Source organism: Periophthalmus magnuspinnatus, chromosome 18 (genome assembly GCF_009829125.3).
Source record: "Periophthalmus magnuspinnatus isolate fPerMag1 chromosome 18, fPerMag1.2.pri, whole genome shotgun sequence".
NCBI classification, from domain to species: domain Eukaryota; kingdom Metazoa; phylum Chordata; class Actinopteri; order Gobiiformes; family Gobiidae; genus Periophthalmus; species Periophthalmus magnuspinnatus.
In genome coordinates, this window is record NC_047143.1 from 25,514,976 (window position 1) to 25,536,189 (window position 21,214).

The 21,214-nt window shown below is 37.9% G+C and overlaps 1 protein-coding gene across 1 annotated transcript in view; it reads right to left on the reverse strand.

The window, feature by feature from the left end:
* Window positions 1-21,214, reverse strand: part of LOC117385935 (pyruvate carboxylase, mitochondrial-like) — a 683,990-nt gene that overhangs the window by 100,903 nt on the left and 561,873 nt on the right. Inside the window, exons 17-18 of the mRNA XM_033983216.2 lie at window positions 9,476-9,716; window positions 5,159-5,326 (exon numbers count right to left, since the gene is read on the reverse strand). Coding sequence (XP_033839107.1) covers window positions 5,159-5,326; window positions 9,476-9,716 — 409 coding nt within the window. The remainder of the gene's footprint in view (window positions 1-5,158; window positions 5,327-9,475; window positions 9,717-21,214) is intronic.

A 21,214-nucleotide genomic window follows, 5' to 3' on the forward strand; every position in this document is an offset into this window, starting at 1 on the left:
TTACACGTTTTAAATTGCTGTTACCTCATGCCATTTGTTGTTTTTTTTAAAATTTATTTTATTTATTTAACCACGAAAGTCCCATTGACATTCAAAACCTCTTTTTCAAGGGGAGTCCTGGCCAAGCGGCAGCAGCAAATAAAAAAAATACTCGCTACTACTACTATTTGTTACTCTGAACTTTGAAAATCTCGTGACCAATTCTGATTTAAATCCGACACTGAGAAATTAGATCTTTTGCGTTTTTGTTCTTACACTACGTTTGTACTCTCTGAGCCTTCTTTCGTTAGTTTTTTTGTTTGTTTGTAGTGTAAATTTAAGTTTATGGTCATTGTAATCCTCATTTATCTCGATATTAAAGAGCTACTTGTTTATTCTTATTTATTTTATTATTATTTACTCTTACATCTCGGGTTGTGTTACTTCCTTTTTCTCTAGAAACGGTTTGTAACAATCGCAATATTCATCTAAAACGACTTAATAAAAGAAGCAGGTCCGCCGATTTCCGTGTTCGAAAACTGTGGTGTCCAATGGGAGCGGACGTCGCCGTAAACGTCATCACAACAAAGAGCCGTAGAGCTGTTGGCGCCCCCTATGGACAGCTGCACGTCACACTAAAGAGCAGCGGATTTTTAAAAATTTGTACCAAAATGACGACGCGACGCTGCAGAATCGTACGAGTATCACCGGTTAAGGAAATAAAATTGGAGAAGGAAGTGCGTACGTGAAAGTGGACGTGTACGTTACAGTGGGCGTGTGCCAGTGGCGGCGAAAACAGGAACAGATCGGCAAAATGGCGTCTTGAAAATAAACGATTTTTACGATAACTCAAACACGAATCACTCCAAAAAAAACAACTTCAGAGAGTAAAAGAAAAGAGAACAACTTAAAAGCTCTGAAAAGTCCATTTGGCAAAGGAAGACTACATAATAAATGATCCAGTGTATGGCATTAATCTCCATGGAAACACGTAGGCAACACCACCGATCCAATCTGCAGGTGAGATCTGTGGAGAGGCGAGTCTGCTCAAAGTAAAAACGCAGATTTTTCAAGGTGTTTTTGAGCAAAACTATCACATGTAATTTAATAACTGATCAGTGATTAGTTTAATGCCATAATGTGGAACACTTTCGCAACCTCATCATTTCCATAGAGACAAGTGAGTGTCCTCCAGACCCTCCAGAAAAGTTACACAGTGCTGCTTTAACACCCAACACTACAACAAACAGGTATCATCCTGAGGAAATCACCCGTTTAAGTTAAGTCAGTTTGATTTGATTGATTAATGCGCCACTTCTTTTGCGACAGTGGCTCAGTTGGTAGAGCCTTTGCCCACTGATCCGAAGGTTCGTGGTGATTCCTGCTCGTTGTGTCCTTGGGCAAGACACTTAACCCACTTTTCCCCGAGTGTGTGTGTGTGTGTATAAGGGCGAGCGGTTTCTTGACGTAAATCGTTTCGAGAGCCTTGACGGTGGAAAGGCGCTATTTAAAAACGTGACCAATCGCGCCTGACAACAAGCTGGTTTTGGGTTCGATTCCCATAGTCGTTGAGACCTTGGATCTTTGCGTGTTCTCCCCGTGTCCGTGTAGGTTCCTCGTAGCCGCTCTAGTTTCCTCCGATACAAAATAAAGACTCCTTTTGGAAGAACTGAACCACTTAAGACACTGTATTTCCTGGTTTTCTAAGGATTAAATGTACAAATAAATACATAAAACACTAGTACATCCCATTCCGTCAGCTCCCGTGCCCTCCATAAAGTAGTAAACGGACTCCCCGAGGTCTCATCTGCATGTTTTTATATAGATATCGGAGACTGCAGTATCGATAACACATCAGAACAGAAGGTAAAATTATATATGGCCAGAAATCCATACTTAGCTCCACGTAGGGGCACAGCATTAGCATTTATCGACCGAGGTGTCAAAAGTCTGTGGGAAGCGTTTCATTTTTCATTTTGAGTGTATAAACCAGAGCAATGGACTATGGTAGTGTCACTTTTTTTCCTTGGCGAGGTGAAGAAAAGTCAAATATTGGTTTAAACAGGTGGACGGTCCCTTGTTCCGTCGGATCCGTTGCAAAAAGGAATAAACCAACATCCGCCAATTGTTTTAATGAAAAGGAGCTGGCTGGAGGCAGGCATCAGCGAGCAGACAGTGAGCGGAGCGTTCCAAAGTCTAAAGTCTTCAGTTTAAAGAGGGATTTTACTAAGCGCGAAGAGGAGGAAACGACGGTGGTCCACGCCGTTTGAGTCGCAGCGAAAGTATGAAGGCTTACGTGTCTGCCCAATGGTTAAGACGGGAGGGATTTGAATACTTTAACAGTAAAACCGCAGCGGAAATGAGTTGCAAACCTGCCATTTAAAAGAATAAATATTGAAAATCCCAAAAGGTGTTTCTGTATTTTACTTCCAAGTATGTATATTGTACAGGCTGTAAGTTAAAGTGGCTGTTTCTGGTTTTTACTTACACAAAATTGACTCTTTGGACCTTTAAGTCATGTTATAACCTTGTTTCTTCATCAAAAACAGACCTGGAGTTGTGTTTTGGTTCATTCCCACATGTTTGAGTAACTTTATTATTAGTCTGTAACATCACCAAAGCTCAAAACGCTCTGTTCCACCTTGTGATGTCATGAAGTGGTAGTTTTTTCAAGTTAAAACCTACCTTTTACCTTTAGTTCAGTAGAGATTGGCAATTCCAGGACTGAAAATCATCCAAATTATTCTAGAAATGAAGGTGTGTGGATTTTAAAAACACAGTGGAGCACTTCCTGTATCACCACACGATGACATCACAAGGTGGAACAGAGTGTTTTCAGTTGGGGAGAAGAACAAAACGCAACTCCAGGTCCGTTTGTGATGGGAAAACGACATTATAACAGATCAGAAAACAGCCTAACATGGGCTCTTTAAAAAACAGGAAAAACAGATCTAGTTCACTCTAAACCAGGGCTGTCCAAACTACGGCCCCGGGGCCAAATGCGGCCCTCAGACCAATTTTTTGTCGGCCCTCGTGACTCCTCCTAAACTGGCCCAATTGATCAGGAAGCATTTTTTACTACAAACTGAGAGATTCTGTCTGTATAACCTGAATAAAATCACATTTCATTGTGACACAGACCTAAAAATAATCTTCAAATCCGTTTCAGTATTCAGCCCTCGGTACAAAAAAGATTGGACACCCCTGCTCTAAACCTTATGCATTCTGAACATCTTAATTATTCACCACAATGACTTTATAAGCACTTTTCCCAACTCTAAGATCCAAATAAATCTAAAACAATGCAGGGAAAGTCCGACTGCGTCCCGTTTGTGTAATTTCTCCAATATTGATCCCGGCTAAAATGAGTTTGGCAAGTATCTGGGAATTGATTTTCTTGACAACTCTAAACAGATGAAGGAAATAGAAAGAGATGAGGAATACCACTAATGCAAAGCAGAGTAAGGCATTTTACCACAGCGTTCACCCCGTTTGCCCTCGTCAGATAAAGACCAGTTATAGTAAAATGATTAAAAAAAGTGACGTTTAAGTGACCCAAACACGGACGCTTTAATATCTCCACAGATCATTTGACCAAACCATCCGTGAACAGCATCTCGGAGCTGCTGTTTGGTGTTGGGACCTTGTTTTTTTGGGCACTCTTTGGGGTTTGTAAGACCCTGATGCAAAACACAGCTTGGGCCTTTTGGCTTTTTTTTACGTTCTCGAAATCAAATATCTCTGAAACTTTCAATACATACATGTTTGCCTTTTGTGGAGCCATTTTGAGGACGTTTAAACATTGAAAAGAATTGAAATTTGTAGTTAAAAGGTCATATAATGCACAAAATTGACTTGTTTGCTTTAAGTCATGTTATAATTTTGTTACTTCATTAAAAAAACATGAGTAATATTAGCAAAAGTGTATATGTATTGTTGATTAAAGGGCCGATATTATGCTCCGCTGTGTTTTTAAACTCCACACACCTTCATTTCTAGAATCATTTGAATGATTTCAGCTCTGGAGTTGCCACTTATCTCGACTGAACTAAAGGTAAAAGGAGCTGTTAACGTGAAAAAAACTACCACTTCATGACATCACAAGGTGGAACAGAGCGTTTTGAGGTTTGGAGATGTGACAGACTAATAATAAAGTGTTACTCAATGAAACAAAACACAACTCCAGGTCTGTTTTTGAGGAGGAAACAGCATTAAAACAGGACTTAAAGCTACAGGAGTAAATTTTGTGTGATATAGCTTTACCTTTAGGACTAAGATCACACAGATAATCACAAAAGCTAATCACATAAATAGTGTAAAAAGTGCGGGTATAAACATTTTTAAACAGGTTCACAATGATAAGATGACAGCCATTTTGTTTTATTTTCATTTATATCATTGATTTTATTCACCGATCCATTTCCATGACCGATACTGATACTTCAAGTCTCTATGATACTTACGTAGAGACTTGAATTTCCTTAAAACATCAAGAATATATATATTTTAAAAAACTGATTCACCACACACCTTCATTTCTAGAATCATTTGGATCATTTCAGTCCTGGGATTTCCATTTATCTCGACTGAACAAAAGGTAAAAGCAGCTGTTAAGGTGAAAACTACCACTTCGTGACATCACAAGGTGGAGTGTTTTGAGTTTTTGGTCGCAGTTATTTGACATTTTGATTTAATAATGCCACTGTCTTTGTTATATAAAGGTTCATATGTGTTTTTTAATCTGTGTTGTTCATACAGGGATTACGATTGTCCAAAAGCATCCACGTGAATTTTAATAGTTTTCTAATCTAATCTAATCTGTTCATAGTTTTAATAATAATCTAGAGTAGTTTTAAATCAAACCTATTCAGCAAAAATCTACTTTTCAGAGCTTTTCACCATGTTATAGTTATTTCTTCTTCATGTTTGAGTTTAATCTTTAATCCACTATTTTCAAGACGCCATTTTGTCGATCAATCCCGTTTTCACCTCCACCTGGACACGCCCACTGTGATTTACAAACTTTTTTCTTCAGTTTTATTTTCTTAATCTGTGATACTCGTGGGATTCGGCAGCGTCGTGTCGCCATTTTGGTACAAATGTTTAAAAAAAATGTACCCTAACCTTCGTCTTGTAATGAAACAGAATAAAAGTTAGTCTCTTGAACATTTGCACTTACAGCGACATCCACCACGTCAGCTCCCGCCTCAGCACACGCCAACATGGCCGCCACGCCCGCCCCGGCCGTGTCGTGAGTGTGCACGTGGATGGGCACCTCGGGGAAGCGGTCTCTCAGAGCACCCACCAGGAGTTTACTGCTCTCGGGCTTCAGCAGACCAGCCATGTCCTGCACAAAACAACACAAACATGAGACTACAGGAATATTCTAGGTCTGGTCCTGATCCTGGTCCAGTCCTGGTCCAGTCCTGTTTTAGTCCTGGTCTAGTCCCAGTTTAGTCTGAAATCTGCTGATGCTCCTGTACTGTGTGTGTGTGTGTGTGTGTGTGTGAACACTCACTTCAGTGGAGAATCATCGTGATCTTCAAGCCAATATTTATTTACTTTATACAACCTGAATAATACAGAGACTAAACTAAAAATAGTTAGCTCGAGTTTAAATGAGAAATAAAAAATATCTGAGCATGTGGGAGTTAATCTGATCTCTTCTGTCACCTGTTAAATCTGTTCAAACTGTGTGTTGTTTCTATATAATGTTATTTTTTACGATTTAACCTGATGTGAAGCACAGAGGTTTGTCCACCAACGTAAAGAGCAGAACAAACACAAATCATTATTGTTCTGGATGTGTTTGTGAGTAAAGGGCATAATCAATAAAATGTATTATTGTTGTGTTGTGGTTGTAGTTGTTGTGGTGGTGGTTGCATCGTGGTGGTGTTTGTTATATCAGTTGTTGTAGTGGTTGTTGTGTTGTTTTTTTGTGGTGGTTGTTGCGCTGTTGTGGTATTTGTTATGTTGGTTCATGTTATGGTGGTTGTTGTGATCTTATGATTGTTGTTGTTTTGTTGTGGTGGTCTCTGTTGTGATGGTTGTTGTTGTGGTGGTAGTTTTGTTGTTGTGGTGGTGGTGGTTGTTATGTCGGTTGTTGTGATCTTGTGGTTGTTGTTTTGTTGTGGTGGTGGTTGTTGTTGTGATCTTGTGGCGGCTGCTGTTGTATTGTTACTGTTGTTGTTGTATTGTTACTGTTGTTGTTGTTTTGTTGTGAAAAGGGCATAATAAATCAAATTGCTGTGGTGGTGGTTCTTGTCATGTTGTGATGGTTGTTGTGGTTGTTGTTTTGTTGTTGTGGTGGTTGCATCGTGGTGGTGTTTGTTATGTTGGTTGTTGTTGTTTTTTGTGGTGGTTGTTGCGCTGTTGTGGTATTTATTATGTTGGTTCAAGTTATGGTGGTTGTTGTGATCTTATGATTGTTGTTGTTTTGTTGTGGTGGTCTCTGTTGTGATGGTTGTTGTTGTGGTGGTTGTTTTGTTGTTGTGGTGGTGGTTGTGCCGCGGTGGTGGTTATTATGTCGGTTGTTGTTGTGATCTTGTGGCGGCTGCTGTCGTATTGTTACTGTTGTTGTTGTTTTGTTGTGAAAAGGGCATAATAAATCAAATTGCTGTGGTGGTGGTTCTTGTCATGTTGTTGTTCTTGTTGCTGTTGTGTTGATGAGGTGGTTGTTGCTCTGTTTTTGTGTTGTTGTGGTCGATATTATGTTATGGTGGTCTTTTTATGTTGTTTAGTTGTTGAGCTGTTGTGTTTTTGCCCTGTTCGGTTGTACCTGTGTATTACTGTGTGAACTTTATTCTACAAAACATTTACACCGACTTGAACTGACCAAAGATCTTCACACAAAACAAACACAAACACAAACACATCGCAAAGAAAATCCAACTTTAGGAATTAAAAAAAAAAACATCTTGTTTCCTCATCGCGGTTGTGCGGAACACTCAGAATCAAACTATTTCCTGTTTTTGATACATCTGACTTTTACAAAAACAACAATTATCTCTGGAAAATAGTGATTATGTTGTTTATGTGAAGACAAACTGAACATTTCTGCGTCTTCTTCACATTTCAAAAGACTTTAAGAGACCGGTGTTTGCGCCCGGGCCGTGCGGATGAAACCCCGGGCTTTATCTTTAATCACAATATGTGTTTGGTGTTGTCTGCTTCCTGGCTGGGCGAATCACATTTTCATTTTGGAAATAGACCGGTAAACTTCGTTAAACAAGATTAATTTGGGAGCACCTGCCTTCACCCTCATTAGTGCACAGATACACAGCTCAGGCCCGAGGCAGGAAGCTGGCACCGACCGCAAAAGTGCCGGTAATTCCGAGGATTCGTCCGAGCAGAAAACAAAACAAGAGGTAAAAAGAGGCCGCGAACAGACGCTAGCGCACTAAAACACGAAAGCTACATTTACAAAACTATTATTATCATTTTGAAAGGGCAACCGCGCCATTTTGTCTCATAAATTGGTCATCAGTGAATCCAAAAACAGGCCAGGATAGATCTGACTCGTCGTCGTAGCTCCAGTAACAATAATTCCACTCGCAAAAACATTTTATGGCTCAACAGCGAGAAACAATTCCCTTCAGATTGATAACGCCTTCATTAGCATAACAAAACAATAGCTGCCGGTCGCCGCGCTGCGTCTCACTCCTGAGCTGGAGATTAATTGATATTAGCAGAAATTACGGGGTGCGCGCTAAGATCTGCGTCGCTAGTGTCTTTTTAGCGATTCGGCCCTGTGTGAAGTCGCTTTTTCCCTGTTCAAAGCTAACCTCATTAGCCGCGACGGAGCCCTTATGTGATTAGCACTTTAGCATTTCGGCGCTGGGAAATACTCGGTCACGCTCCAACACAGGAGTTCATTCGCTGCTATCTGTCAATTCATTTAGATAAGAGGCTTAGAGAAGTTATTCCAATAGGTGGGAACGTATCAGCGATTAAAACGCGCGAAGGGGGAGCGGCGGAATCAAAATGCTAATCAGAGCTTTTGTTTGCGTGTGACGGGAGAAAATGGCTTCGTTAATGATGTTACAGCGTGTGTCAAAACAACGAGGGCTAATGAATAATAGTGAGTTGTCAGGTGAGCGCGCGACCACAGGAGGAGAGTCGGGTTAAGAGGAACGTACGGCGAACGTTCAGGAGTCAAGGCGCTGGGTGTTCGTTGAGTTTAAAGGTCCGATATTACGCAAAACTGACTCGTGTGAGGTTCAAGTCGTGTTCTAACGTTGTTTCCTCCTCAAAAACAGACCTGGAGTTGTGTTTTGTTTCACTCACACATGTTTGAGTCACACTTTAACACTTTAGTCCAGGGGTGTCAAACTCAATTTCACCGAGGGCCACATCAGCAAAATGGTTTGTCTCAAATTTGAAAAGATAAAAAAAATATGTCTGTGTAACTGCAGAACTTCTGATAAACTGACATTTTAAGACAGTCATACATTTAAATTTACCTTGTCGCGGGTCACATAAAATGACATGGCGGGCCGCATTTGGCCCCCGGGCCTTGAGTTTGACACATGTGCTTTAGTCTGTCTATATCACATATGTCAAACTCAGGCCCGGGGGCAAAATATGGCCCATGGTGTGATTATATTTGGCCTGTGAGATCAAATGTGCTAATACGACAAATCCCAGGGTGCTTTGCTAGTACGACGGTGCGCAGTCGAGTAAATCACAGTGTAGCTTGAATACATGTTTTCTACTTCAAGACACGGACTCTTCATAGTTTGAAAGTCGAATTTTCAGTGAATGAAATTATTATTATTATTATTTTTTGGCTTGTGGGAAAAATATTTACTTTAAAAAGGAAGGTGAAAGGCTACAGAGAGAGCAATAATTATCTTATTTGATTTATTTAAATGAATTATGTTTCTGAATTATGAAAATAATGTTTGAAATATCAAACTTGAGTTGTGTTTAAGCAAAACTTTCCACATAAAAAGGTTAAACATTGCACATCAGGTACAACTGATGCCCGTGAATTTGTGTCAGTTTTTAATTTTGGCCACTGTGAATTTGAGTTTGACGCCACTGATCTACATCTCTAAAGCTCAAAACGCTCTGTTCCACCTTGTGATGTCATGAAGTGGTGGTTTTCAAGTTAATGGCTACATTTACCTTTCGTTCAGTAGAGAGTGGACATTCCAGGGCTGAAATGAGTCTAATGAAGGTGTTTGTTGAGTTTAAAAACACAGTGGAGCACTTCCTGTATTACCACTCGATGACATCACAAGGTGGAACAGAGTGTTTTCAGTTTGTAAGAAAAGTCTAAATCTGCAGGGTTTGTGTGTTAAACATGTGAATGAAACAAAACACAACTCCAGGTCTGTTTTCGATGAGAAAACAACAATATAGATCAGAAAAAAGCATAATACGGGCTTGGTGGCATCGTCTGCTCGTCTCCATGGAGATAGATGCGTTTAAAGCCACACTACGCCACATTCCAGGCAGTTTGTCAACACAGAAAATCTCCCAATCCACTCACCTTAATACAGAGGATGTGCGTCCCGGCTTTGACCAGCTCGTCGGCCAGTTCCACGTAGTACTCCAGGGAGTACTTCTGCCTCATGGGGTCGGACACGTCGCCGGTGTACGAGATGGCGGCCTCGACGACGCCCCCCGCTGCCCCGGCCGCCTCCATCCCCAGCAGCATGTTGGGCAGGTAGTTCAGGGAGTCAAACACCCTGAATATGTCCATGCCGTTCTCCTTTGCCACTTCACAAAACCTGCCAGACACAAACAGAAGATTGATGTGCGTTCGCGGCGTCGTACAGCGCTCGCCGTTTCATTTCGCGCGCGCACATTAGCACATAGCCTCTCGTATACATAATGAGTTTCTCGCGCTGTGTTCTGTGCATAATATTCCACATTTGGGTCAGGATAAGCCGTTTATATCCAGCTTCATATCACAAGTCATAAATATCTCTACACCTGTGTAAATACAATATTCAGACCATTTCCATAAAAAAGTCGGGGAGCTTACGCAGCCCGCAGCGGCGCACAATAACGCACACATGGCGTCTATTGAGCGCGCTAAATCCTGTCTATTATTACCTCGGCTTCGACGTCTTAATCAGCTTTTTCATAAACTAGGGCTGTGAGTGCGGCGTGTGTTAGCTAAAACACATTCTTCATATACACAGAGAGCCCTTTGTTTTGTAGAGTAAACAGATAAGGCTAATGTAGCGCCACCAGAGGATTAGCTGCTACATGACTGCGCGGTATTCAGTTAGCATACAAAGTGGCTGAATTATGCAAAATGTACAAGTGTGTAAAACGTTTCTGTGAAATTTGAGTTATTAAAAGGAGAAAGTTACCCGGTTTGGACTGTGCAGATCGTGGGATTTTGTGTAAAACTCAAATTATTCTCAAATTATTAGGTTTAAGCGGAAAAGAAAAAACTACGGACAAGCTTGAGCACGAGTTCAGACACAGCGTGCATTAAATATAGTAATAAATATAACAATTTTCAACGCCGAAAACATATCTTTACGGCGGGTTTAGTGAGATTGAATGAATAAAAGCATCATTGTTCATTATTGTTCTAAACTGTCATAAACGAGCGCATTTTTTTCCACTTTCAAGTCACTCAAAGCGATTTACACTGTGGTTTAAGCGTCTTGCCCGAGGACGCGACAACAGCGTTCATCTGTGAGAGCTGTAGGTAAGTGGATCTGACCGCTACAACCGATGGTGTTGACGTCGAGAGCGGGATTCGAACCGGCAACCTTCGGATCATTGTAATAGTTTAAATAGTTTTTCTGCTGAGTTTTAAAACCCGATTCACGTGGGATATGAATTTGGTGCAAAGTTTTTGAAATACAACAATTAGAAAAATATCTGAACACGCGAATCTCGTACAAAGGCAGTGACCTGATCTCGCAATTGTGAAGACAAGACCTGGAGCTGCAACGGTATAAGTGATATTTTAGTTCTGGGGTAAAGACTCCATTTAAATATTTAATCCAGAAAGTTCTAGTGAAGACACTTTGTTGGACTTGTTTTGGGACCATCCTCTGATAAACCATATTTTCCTGAGTATAAGTCGCACTTTTTGTCGTAGTTTGTCCGAGGGTGCGACTTATACATGAAATTATCTTTGTTATTGTCACTCTGAGAACCACACGAGGGCGCTCTAGGGTAGTACCAGAAGAAGAAACAGACCACCTTTTACCTCCGGAGTTGTTGGATTTGTTCAGAAGTGACACCGACGCAGAAGAATTCAGTGGATTTATTGATTTGTAGTGAGATCCAGACTAAACTTGTTGCTTGTTTTTTCTTCTTTATTTATCTGATTAACTGTTAATATCTTACGTTAACAAACCAGACACGTGTTCAGTTCTGTCTGTGCTTCATGGAGCTGAATAAATATAAATGTGTTACGTTAGCGTTAGCATTAGCGTTAGCGTGATATACTGATATTCAGCCTGTTGTTCCACATTTTACTGTTTTTATTATAATTTGACTTTAAAGATAAAATGTCTGTTCTTGGTCTCGGATTTTGTAAAATAAATTTCCCCAAAAATGTGACTTATCGTCCAGTGCGACTTATATATGTTTTTTCTTTATTATTATGCATTTTTTGGCTGGTGCGACTTATACTGCAGAGCGACTTATAGTCCAGAAAATACAGTGAATGTTCTGGTCTGCGGATTATAGAACGGCAATTATTTGAGAGCGGGATTTGAACCACCAACCTTTGGATCAGTGGACAAACACTTTACCAACTCAACTACTGTTTCCCCAGAACTAGATCAAAATAAAACATGATCAAGACCATTCATTATTGTTATTTTTATTATTTTATTTTATTTTTTTATTTTTTTATTATTATTTAACTGGAATTAATTAATTTTATTTAGGTTGTTTACATTTATTATTATTATTATTATTATTATTATTATTATTATTATTATTTTATTTATTTATTTATTTTTTTTTAAACAAAACCAAACATTTTCTTCATTAATCACAACCAAAAAAAAAAAAAGGATTGGACCAAAGCTGCATTTTATTTACTTAAATCAATCTCTTAAACACAGATGTCTTGACACATATAAACCTACACCAATGTATATGTGGGATTTAATTAACGTTTTTAAGTTTTTTTTTTAAATTTAGACAGAGTTTTAATCAACTTAAATTCATCACTGATCATTCCAAAGTCTTATTCCTCAAACAGACACATTTTTGCCTCTCGTTTGTTCTTATTTTACTCGATTCAAACCGACGCAAACCTTAAGTTACAACGACTTTCTTAATTTAAAGACAGACTGAATTCACACAGGACTGTCCTTGTTCACAACACAAAACAGAACCGGCGACTTTTTAACTTTATTTATGTCTATAAATTTGAATATATGTGATTTTATAAACGGTTCATTAGTCGGATCACGGAATCCTGCTTTATTATTACTTTCCTTTCTGTGTGGAGTGAAAATGAATTGAATTACTTTTATTGCCCTTTTCTGTTGTTTAATTATCGGATGTACGTTTGTTTTACAGCATTTCCTCAAACGTCTGACCTCTTACGTCAAACCTCTTACGTTATAGCGACTATTTCTCAATTTAAAGAAGAATTTAGCTCGATTTTCATGTGTTTTACTTGAACATATTGACCAGTTTTCCTCCGTTTCCTTCAGCAGTGCTATGTTTCTGCTCAGTGTACTCGCATCCTCCCTCCTTTAAACCCTCCGCACGATATTGTAAATGTTTTTCTGTCAAACGCGCCCACTTAGCAGCCGCGCCAGCCTCCAAATCCCCCCGGGACCCCGAGGTAAAGCTTGATATATCCAGGCTACTGTACTGTGACCTGTGAAATCCCGTTTAAATCAATTACACAAAATGAAATTAGGCCTTGATTTGATTCCGTTAATGAAGATGCTGGAGCCACTTTGCCGCGGGCCGCTGCACCGCCAAATATGTCGGGGGGGTGAGCGGGAGATAGAGGGAGATAGAGGGAGAGAGGGAGGGGAGGATGAGCAGTGGGCCGGGCGAAAACAGATCAAAGACATTAATCACAATCGTGTGCAAATTTACAGCGGCGTTCCGAGCCCTCCCCCGACGGGACGAACGGGATGGGACGGGAGACGCCGCGACGAGGGAGGAGCCGTGAGTGAAAAATGGAATTAAAAAGGGAGGAAAGCGTCTATCAGGCATAACATTATGACGAGACTATACAAAATTCACTGTTGTTGTGTATAATTCATGTTTTATGTGAGATGTGCTTCATGCAGCTGAATAAATATAAATGTGATATTCAGCCTGTTGTTCTCCATTTTATTGTTTTTTATCATAACTTGTCTTTAAAGATAAAATGTCTGTTCTTGGTCTCGGATTTTGTTAAATAAATTTCCCCCAAAAATGTGACTTCTATATGTTTTTTCTTCATTATTATTCATTCTTTGGCTGGTGCGACTTATACTCTGGAAAATACGGTAAACGTTCTGATCTGTGGAGTATAGAACGGCCACGGAGCGGGATTCGAACCGCCAACCTTCAGTGGACAAACGCTGTATCAACGCAACTACTGTCTCCCCCAGAACTAGATCAAAATAAAACCCAAAAACATGATCAAGTAAATTCATTAGTACTATTATTATTTTTATTTGTATTTTTGTTTTTTTTTATGAATTAACTGGAATGAATTAATTTTATAAAACCCAAAAACATGATCAAGTCCATTCATTATTATTATTATTATTATTATTATTATTATTATTTTTATTTTTTCATTTATTTTTAAAAAAAATTTTTTTAATTAATTAACTGGAATGAATTAATTTAATAAAAACCAAAAACATGATCAAGTCCATTCATTATTATTATTTTTTTTATTAATTAACTGGAATGAATCAATTTTATAAAACCCAAAAACATGATCAAGTCCATTCATTATTATTATTATTATTTTTTTTTTTTTTTATTAATTAGCTGGAATGAATTAATTTTATAAAACCCAAAAACATGATCAAGTCCATTCATTTGTATTATTATTAGGCCCGAGCCTGGGACTCCGTCCCGGCGAGGGACTCATTAAAACCGCGTCCGGAGCGTGGAAAATGGCAAAAATCAAGTAGTAAACACGCCCCGACATGCCAGTGAGTGGTGTCAAAAATTAGAACTCGACGAGCTCTAATTGTCACAAAAGACCCCGAGAAAAAATAACGAAAGACGACTCGGTAGCGCCACCTCAAACTTTGATTTTCATGGGGCCAATGGGAGCCCGACTCGGACAAAAGTCAACGTAAAAATCTGAAACTCACAGCAAAAAATAGAACATGTCAGGACATGACAAAAATGATATTATGGCCCCGCCCTAAAATGTACAGGACGTCGGCCATATTGGATCAAACCCGGGAACGACAAAAGTGCACACCCTCGCATTCAGGAAATTTTCTCACACAGTTTTAATCACAAACACTTCAAATTTGGCCAAATCCCTCTAAACACATGTGTGATTAAAGATTAACAATTACATTTTGATTATGACTTCGGGTGTGGTCAGGGTGAATTTTCAACAAAATCGCAAATTTTGGAATATTTCAAAAAAATATTTCTCTTTCACACATTTTTTGTTAGGAAAACGCTAATACAGCGTTTATGCACATTTATGAGCTGAACGCAATGATATGCAAATCAAGGCACTCTCTCACAAAATGGCTCTCTAGCGCCATCTTCAAATTTCATTTTCAAAAATTCGTAGAAGACAAACGCTTTGATGTGGACGTGTGAAAAAAAATCACAGGGGCCTTATTTGTGATGGGGCACAATTTGAAAAAGTCACATGACTGTAGCTATTAAGGTTTAGGAGAAAAATAATGGGTGGAAAATGCGTTTCCATTATTATTATTATTATTATTATTATTCTTTATTTTGCTCGCGACTTTGAATTCACTTTTGACCCCCTGAACGTTAACGAAAAGTCAATTTTATTGGACCCAAAATTTAAGATTGGTGAAAAATTAATTATTTTGATGTTCAAAAAAATTTATGTTTCCAAATGACTCAATAGCGCCACCTCAAAATTTGAAATACATTGCGGCAATGAGAGACCTTTTTCATCATAGACAAATGAAATTTGGTACAAAGATAGAACATGTCAAGACAAGAAAAAAATTACATTATGACCCCACCCTAAACCCTACAGGAAGTCGGCCATTTTGGGCGGAACCCCATTTTTCTAAAATTTTACCTCTCACATTTGAATTTTTTACACCTCGGATTTTCATTCAAGAAACATGAAAATTTGTAAAAATGAACTAGACCCATGTGGGATTATAAGAAACTCTTTTGGAATTTTCAAAGTTATAAAATGTGGGTGTGGCCAGCCTGCAAAGAAAAAAGATGTTTTTTTAAGGTTTTAAATGCGTGTAGCTCACACAGTTAGTGTCCTATGTCCCGGCAGGAATATACTTTTTTATTCAAAATGTTGATCTGAACACATAGATATACAATTTACACAGGTCAGACAATAAATTGCTCCACAGCGCCCCCTTGAACTTTTGAATTGGACCAAAAACATTACTTTCACATAAACATTTGAAATTTGGCATGGACATCCCTATTGCTATACTGAACAAAAAAGTCAATGAGAACATACCTCTATTTTCAACTATGTTACCGTGGTAACATAATAAATGTGTCATTGAAATGAATGGGGTTCAGAGTACTGCACTTTGTTGTAGACTAAATAGATGCTCTACACTCATCAAACTATGGCCTAAAATTCAAGATTGGCCAAACAAGTTGTATTTTTATGTGGAAAAAAATTTACGTATCAAAATGACTCAATAGCGCCACCTCAAAATTTGAAATACATTACGGCAATGAGAGACCTTTTTCATCTTAGACAAATTAAATTTGGTACAAACATAGAACATGTCAAGACAAGTAAAAAATTATATTATGACCCCACCCTAAACCCTACAGGAAGTCGGCCATTGTGGTTGGAACCCCATTTTTCCAAAATTTTACCTCTCACATTTGGATTTTTTGCGCCTTGGATTTTGATTCAAGAAACTTGCAAATTGGTGAAAATGAACTGGACACATGTGGGATTATAGGAAACTATCTTGGATTTTTCTACATCATAAAATGTGAGTGTGGCCACCAATCAAAGAAAAAAGCAATATTTTGACGTGTTAAAGTGTGCATAACTCACACATGCAGTGTCCTATTTCCCGGCATTAATATACATTTTGTTTAAAATCTTCATTGGCACCAAATGATATACAATTTGCATATGTCAGAATTTTTTTTGCTCCACAGCGCCCCCTTGAACTTTTGAATTGGGCCAAAAAAATTACTTTGACGTAAACATTTGAAAATCGGCATGGGCATTTGGCTTGGCACACTGAACAAAAAAGCCAATGAGAACATACCTCTATCGGCAACTATGTTACCGTGGTAACATAATAAATGTGTCATTGAAATGAATGGGGTTCAGAGTACTGGACTTTGTTTTAGACTAAATAGATGCTCTACACTCATCAAATTATGGCCTAAAATTCAAGATTTGCAAAAAAAATTGTATTTTGATGTTCAAAAAAATTAACATATGAAAATGACTCATTAGCGCCACCTTAAAATTTGAAATACATTACGGCAATGAGAGACCTTTTTCATCGTAGACAAATGAAATTTGGTACAAAGATAGAACATGTCAAGACAAGAAAAAAATTATATTATGACCCCACCCTAAACCCTACAGGAAGTCGGCCATTATGGGCGGAACCCCATTTTTTCAAAATTTTAACTCTAACAATTGGATTTTTTATGCCGTGGATTTTCATTCAAGAAACTTGCAAAATGGTCAATATTTACTAGATCCATGTGGGATTATAGGGAACTCTTCTGGAATTTTCTAAATTATAAAATGTGGGTGTGGCCAGTCTGCAAAGACAAAAGACGTTTTTTGAAGTTTCTAAATGCGTGTAACTCACACAGTTAGTGTCCAATGTCCCGGCAGGAATATACTTTTTTATTCAAACTGTTGATCTGAACACATAGATATACAATTTACACAGGTCAGACAATAAATTGCTCCACAGCGCCCCCTTGAACTTTTGAATTGGACCAAAAAAATTACTTTGACATAAACATTTGAAATTCGGCAGGGACATTTGGCTTGGCAAACTGAAGAAAAAAGCCAATACAACATACCTCTATCGGCAACTATGTTACCGTGGTAACATAATAAATGTGTCATTGAAATGAATGGGGTTCAGAGTACTGGACTTTGTTGTAGACTAAATAGATGCTCTACACTCACCAAACTATGGCCTAAAATTCAAAATTGGCAAAAAATTTAGAATTCTCATGTGCAAAAAAATTAATGTGTCAAAAAGACTCAATAGCGCCCCCTCAAAATTTGAAATACATTACGGCAATGAGAGACCTTTTGCATCGTAGACAAATGAAATTTGGTACAAATATAGAACATGCCAAGACAAGTAAAAAATTATATTATGACCCCACCCTAAACCCTACAGGAAGTCGGCCATTGTGGGCGGAACCCGATTTTTTCAAAATTTTACCTCTCACATTTGGATTTTTTGCGCCTTGGATTTTCATTCAAGAATCTTGCAAATTGGTAAAAATGAACTAGACCCATGTGGGATTATAGGGAACTGTCTTGGATTTTTCTATATCATAAAATGTGGGTGTGGCCAGCCTGCAATGAAAAAAGCAATATTTTGAAGTTTTAAAGTGCACATAACTCACACATGCAGTTTGCAAATTCCCGGCATTAATATACATTTTTTTCAAAATGTGGATCTGAACCATACATATACAATTTGCATAGGTCAGACATGATATTGCTCCACACCGCCCCCTTGAACTTTTGAATTGGACCAAAAAAATTACTTTGACGTAAACATTTGAAATTCGACATGGACATTTGGCTTGGCAAACTGAACAAAAAAGCCAATGACAACATACCTCTATTTGCAACTATGTTACCGTGATAACATAATAAATGTGTCATTGAAATGAATGGGGTTCAGAGGACTGGACTTTGTTGTAGACTAAATAGATGCTCTAAACTCATCAAACTATGGCCTAAAATTCAAGATTGGCAAGAAATGTTGTATTTTGATGTGCAAAAAAATGTATGTAACAAAATGACTCAATAGCGCCACCTCAAAATTTGAAATTATTGCGGCAATGAGAGATCTTTTTCATCGTAGACAAATTAAATTTGGTACAAACATAGAACATGTCAAGACAAGTAAAAAATTATATTATGACCCCACCCTAAACCCTACAGGAAGTCGGCCATTGTGGGCGGAACCCCCATTTTTCCAAAAATTTACCTCTCACATTTGGATTTTTTGCGCCTTGGATTTTCATTCAAGAAACTTGCAAATTGGTGAAAATGAACTAGACACATGTGGGATTACAGGAAACTATCTTGGATTTTTCTACATCATAAAATGTGGGTGTGGCCACCAATCGAAGAAAAAAGCAATATTTTGACGTGTTAAAGTGAGCATAACTCACACATGCAGTATCCTATCTCCCGGCATTAATAGACATTTTGTTCAAATTTTTGATCTGACTGCATAGATATGCAATTTACACATATTAAATATTACATTGCTCCACAGCGCCCCCTTGAAATTTTTAAATGGCATGTAAAAAAAATACTTTGTCACAAACATTTGAAATTTGGCATGAACATCCCTATTCCCATACTGAACAAAAAAGTCAATGACACCATACCTCTATTTTCAAAGGTGTTGCCATGGCAACGTCTGACATTTCTCATTGAAATACATGGGTTTTGGATAACTGGGATGAAAAATTATTACTTTGTCATAGATCATTGAAATTTGGTACACATATTCCTCTCATCATACTGAACAAAAAAGCCAATGAGAACATACCTCTATTTTCAACTATGTTACCGTGCTAACATAATAAATGTGTCATTGAAATGAATGGGGTTCAGAGTACTGGACTTTGTTGTAGACTAAATAGATGCTCTACACTCATCAAACTATGGCCTAAAATTCAAGATTGGCAAAAAATGTTGTATTTTCATGTGGAAAAAAATTTATGTTTCAAAATGACTAAATAGCGCCACCTCAAAAGTTCAAATACATTGCGGCAAAGAGAGACCTTTTTCATCGTAGACAAATGAAATTTGGTACAAACATAGAACATGTCAAGACAAGAAAGAAATTACATTATGACCCCACCCTAAAACCTACAGGAAGTCGGCCATTGTGGGCGGAACCCCATTTTTCCAAACTTTTACCTCTCACATTTGCATTTTTTACACCTCGGATTTTCATTCAAGAAACATGAAAATTTGTCAAAATGAACTAGACCCATGTGGGATTATAAGAAACTCTGTCGGAATTTTCTAAGTTATAAAATGTGGGTGTGGCCAGCCTGCAAAGAAAAAAGATGTTTTTTTTAAGGTTTTAAATGCGTGTAGCTCACACAGTTAGTGTCCTATGTCCCGGCAGGAATATACTTTTTTATTCAAACTGTTGATCTGAACACATAGATATACAATTTACACAGGTCAGACAATAAATTGCTCCACAGCGCCCCCTTGAACTTTTGAATTGGACCAAAAACATTACTTTCACATAAACATTTGAAATTTGGCATGGACATCCCTATTGCTATACTGAACAAAAAAGTCAAAAAGAACATACCTCTATTTTCAACTATGTTACCGTGGTAACATAATAAATGTGTCATTGAAATGAATGGGGTTCAGAGTACTGCACTTTGTTGTAGACTAAATAGATGCTCTACACTCATCAAACTATGGCCTAAAATTCAAGTTTGGCAAAAAATGTTGTATTTTCATCTGCAAAAAATTAATGTTTCAAAACGACTCAATAGCGCCACCTCAAATGTTCACATACATTACAGCAATGAGAGACCTTTTTCATCATAGACAAATGAAATTTGGTACAAATATAGAACATGTCAAGACAAGTAAAAAATTATATTATGACCCCACCCTAAACCCTACAGGAAGTCAGACATTGTGGACAGAACCCCATTTTTTCAAAATTTTACCTCTCACATTTGGATTTTTTGTGCCTTGGATTTTCATTCAAGAAACTTGCAAATTGGTCAAAATGAACTTGTCCCATGTGGGATTATAGGGAACTGTCTTGGATTTTTCTACATCATAAAATGTGAGTGTGGCCAGCCTGCAAAGAAAAAAGCAATATTTTGAAGTGTTAAAATGTGCATCACTCACACATTCCTATTTCCCGGAATTGATATACTTTTTGTTTAAAATCTTGATCTACATGAAAAGATATACAATTTACATATGTCAGATTTTTTTTTTGCTCCACAGCACCCCCTTGAACTTTTGAATTGGACCAAAAAAATTACTTTGACGTAAACATTTGAAATTGGGCATGGACATTTGGCTTGGCAAACTGAACAAAAAAGCCAAAGAGAACATACCTCTGTCTGCAACTATGTTACCGTGGTAACATAATAAATGTGTCATTGAAATGAATGGGGTTCAGAGTACTGGACTTTGTTGTAGACTAAATAGATGCTCTACACTCATCAAACTATGGCCTAAAATTCAAGATTGGCAAAATATTTTGTATTTGTATTTTGTATTTTGTATTTGTACTAAAATTTGGATTTTTTATGCCGTGGATTTTCATTCAAGAAACTTGCAAAATGGTCACAATTTACTAGACCCATGTGGGATTATAGGGAATTCTTTTGGAATTTTCTAAATTATAAAATGTGGGTGTGGCCAGCCTGCAAAGAAAAAAGGCATTTTTTGAAGTTTTAAATGTCCCATAGCTCAAACATGCAGTTTCCTATTTTCTGGCATTAATATACTTTTTGTTCAAAATCTTCATCTGAGTGCATAGATATGCAATTTACACATATCAAATATTACATTGCTCCACAGCGCCCCCTTGAAATTTTTAAATGGCACGTAAAAAAATTACTTTGTCACAAACATTTGAAATTTGGCATGAACATCCCTATTCCGATACTGAACAAAAAAGTCAAAGACACCATACCTCTATTTTTAAAGGTGTTGCCATGGCAACGTCTGACATTTCTCATTGAAATACATAGGTTTTGGTCTACAAGGATGAAAAATATTTACTGTGTCATAGACTATTGAAATTTGGTACACATATTACTCTCATCATAATGGACAATAAAACCAATGACGACATACCCCTATTTCCAACCGTTCAGGCGTGAA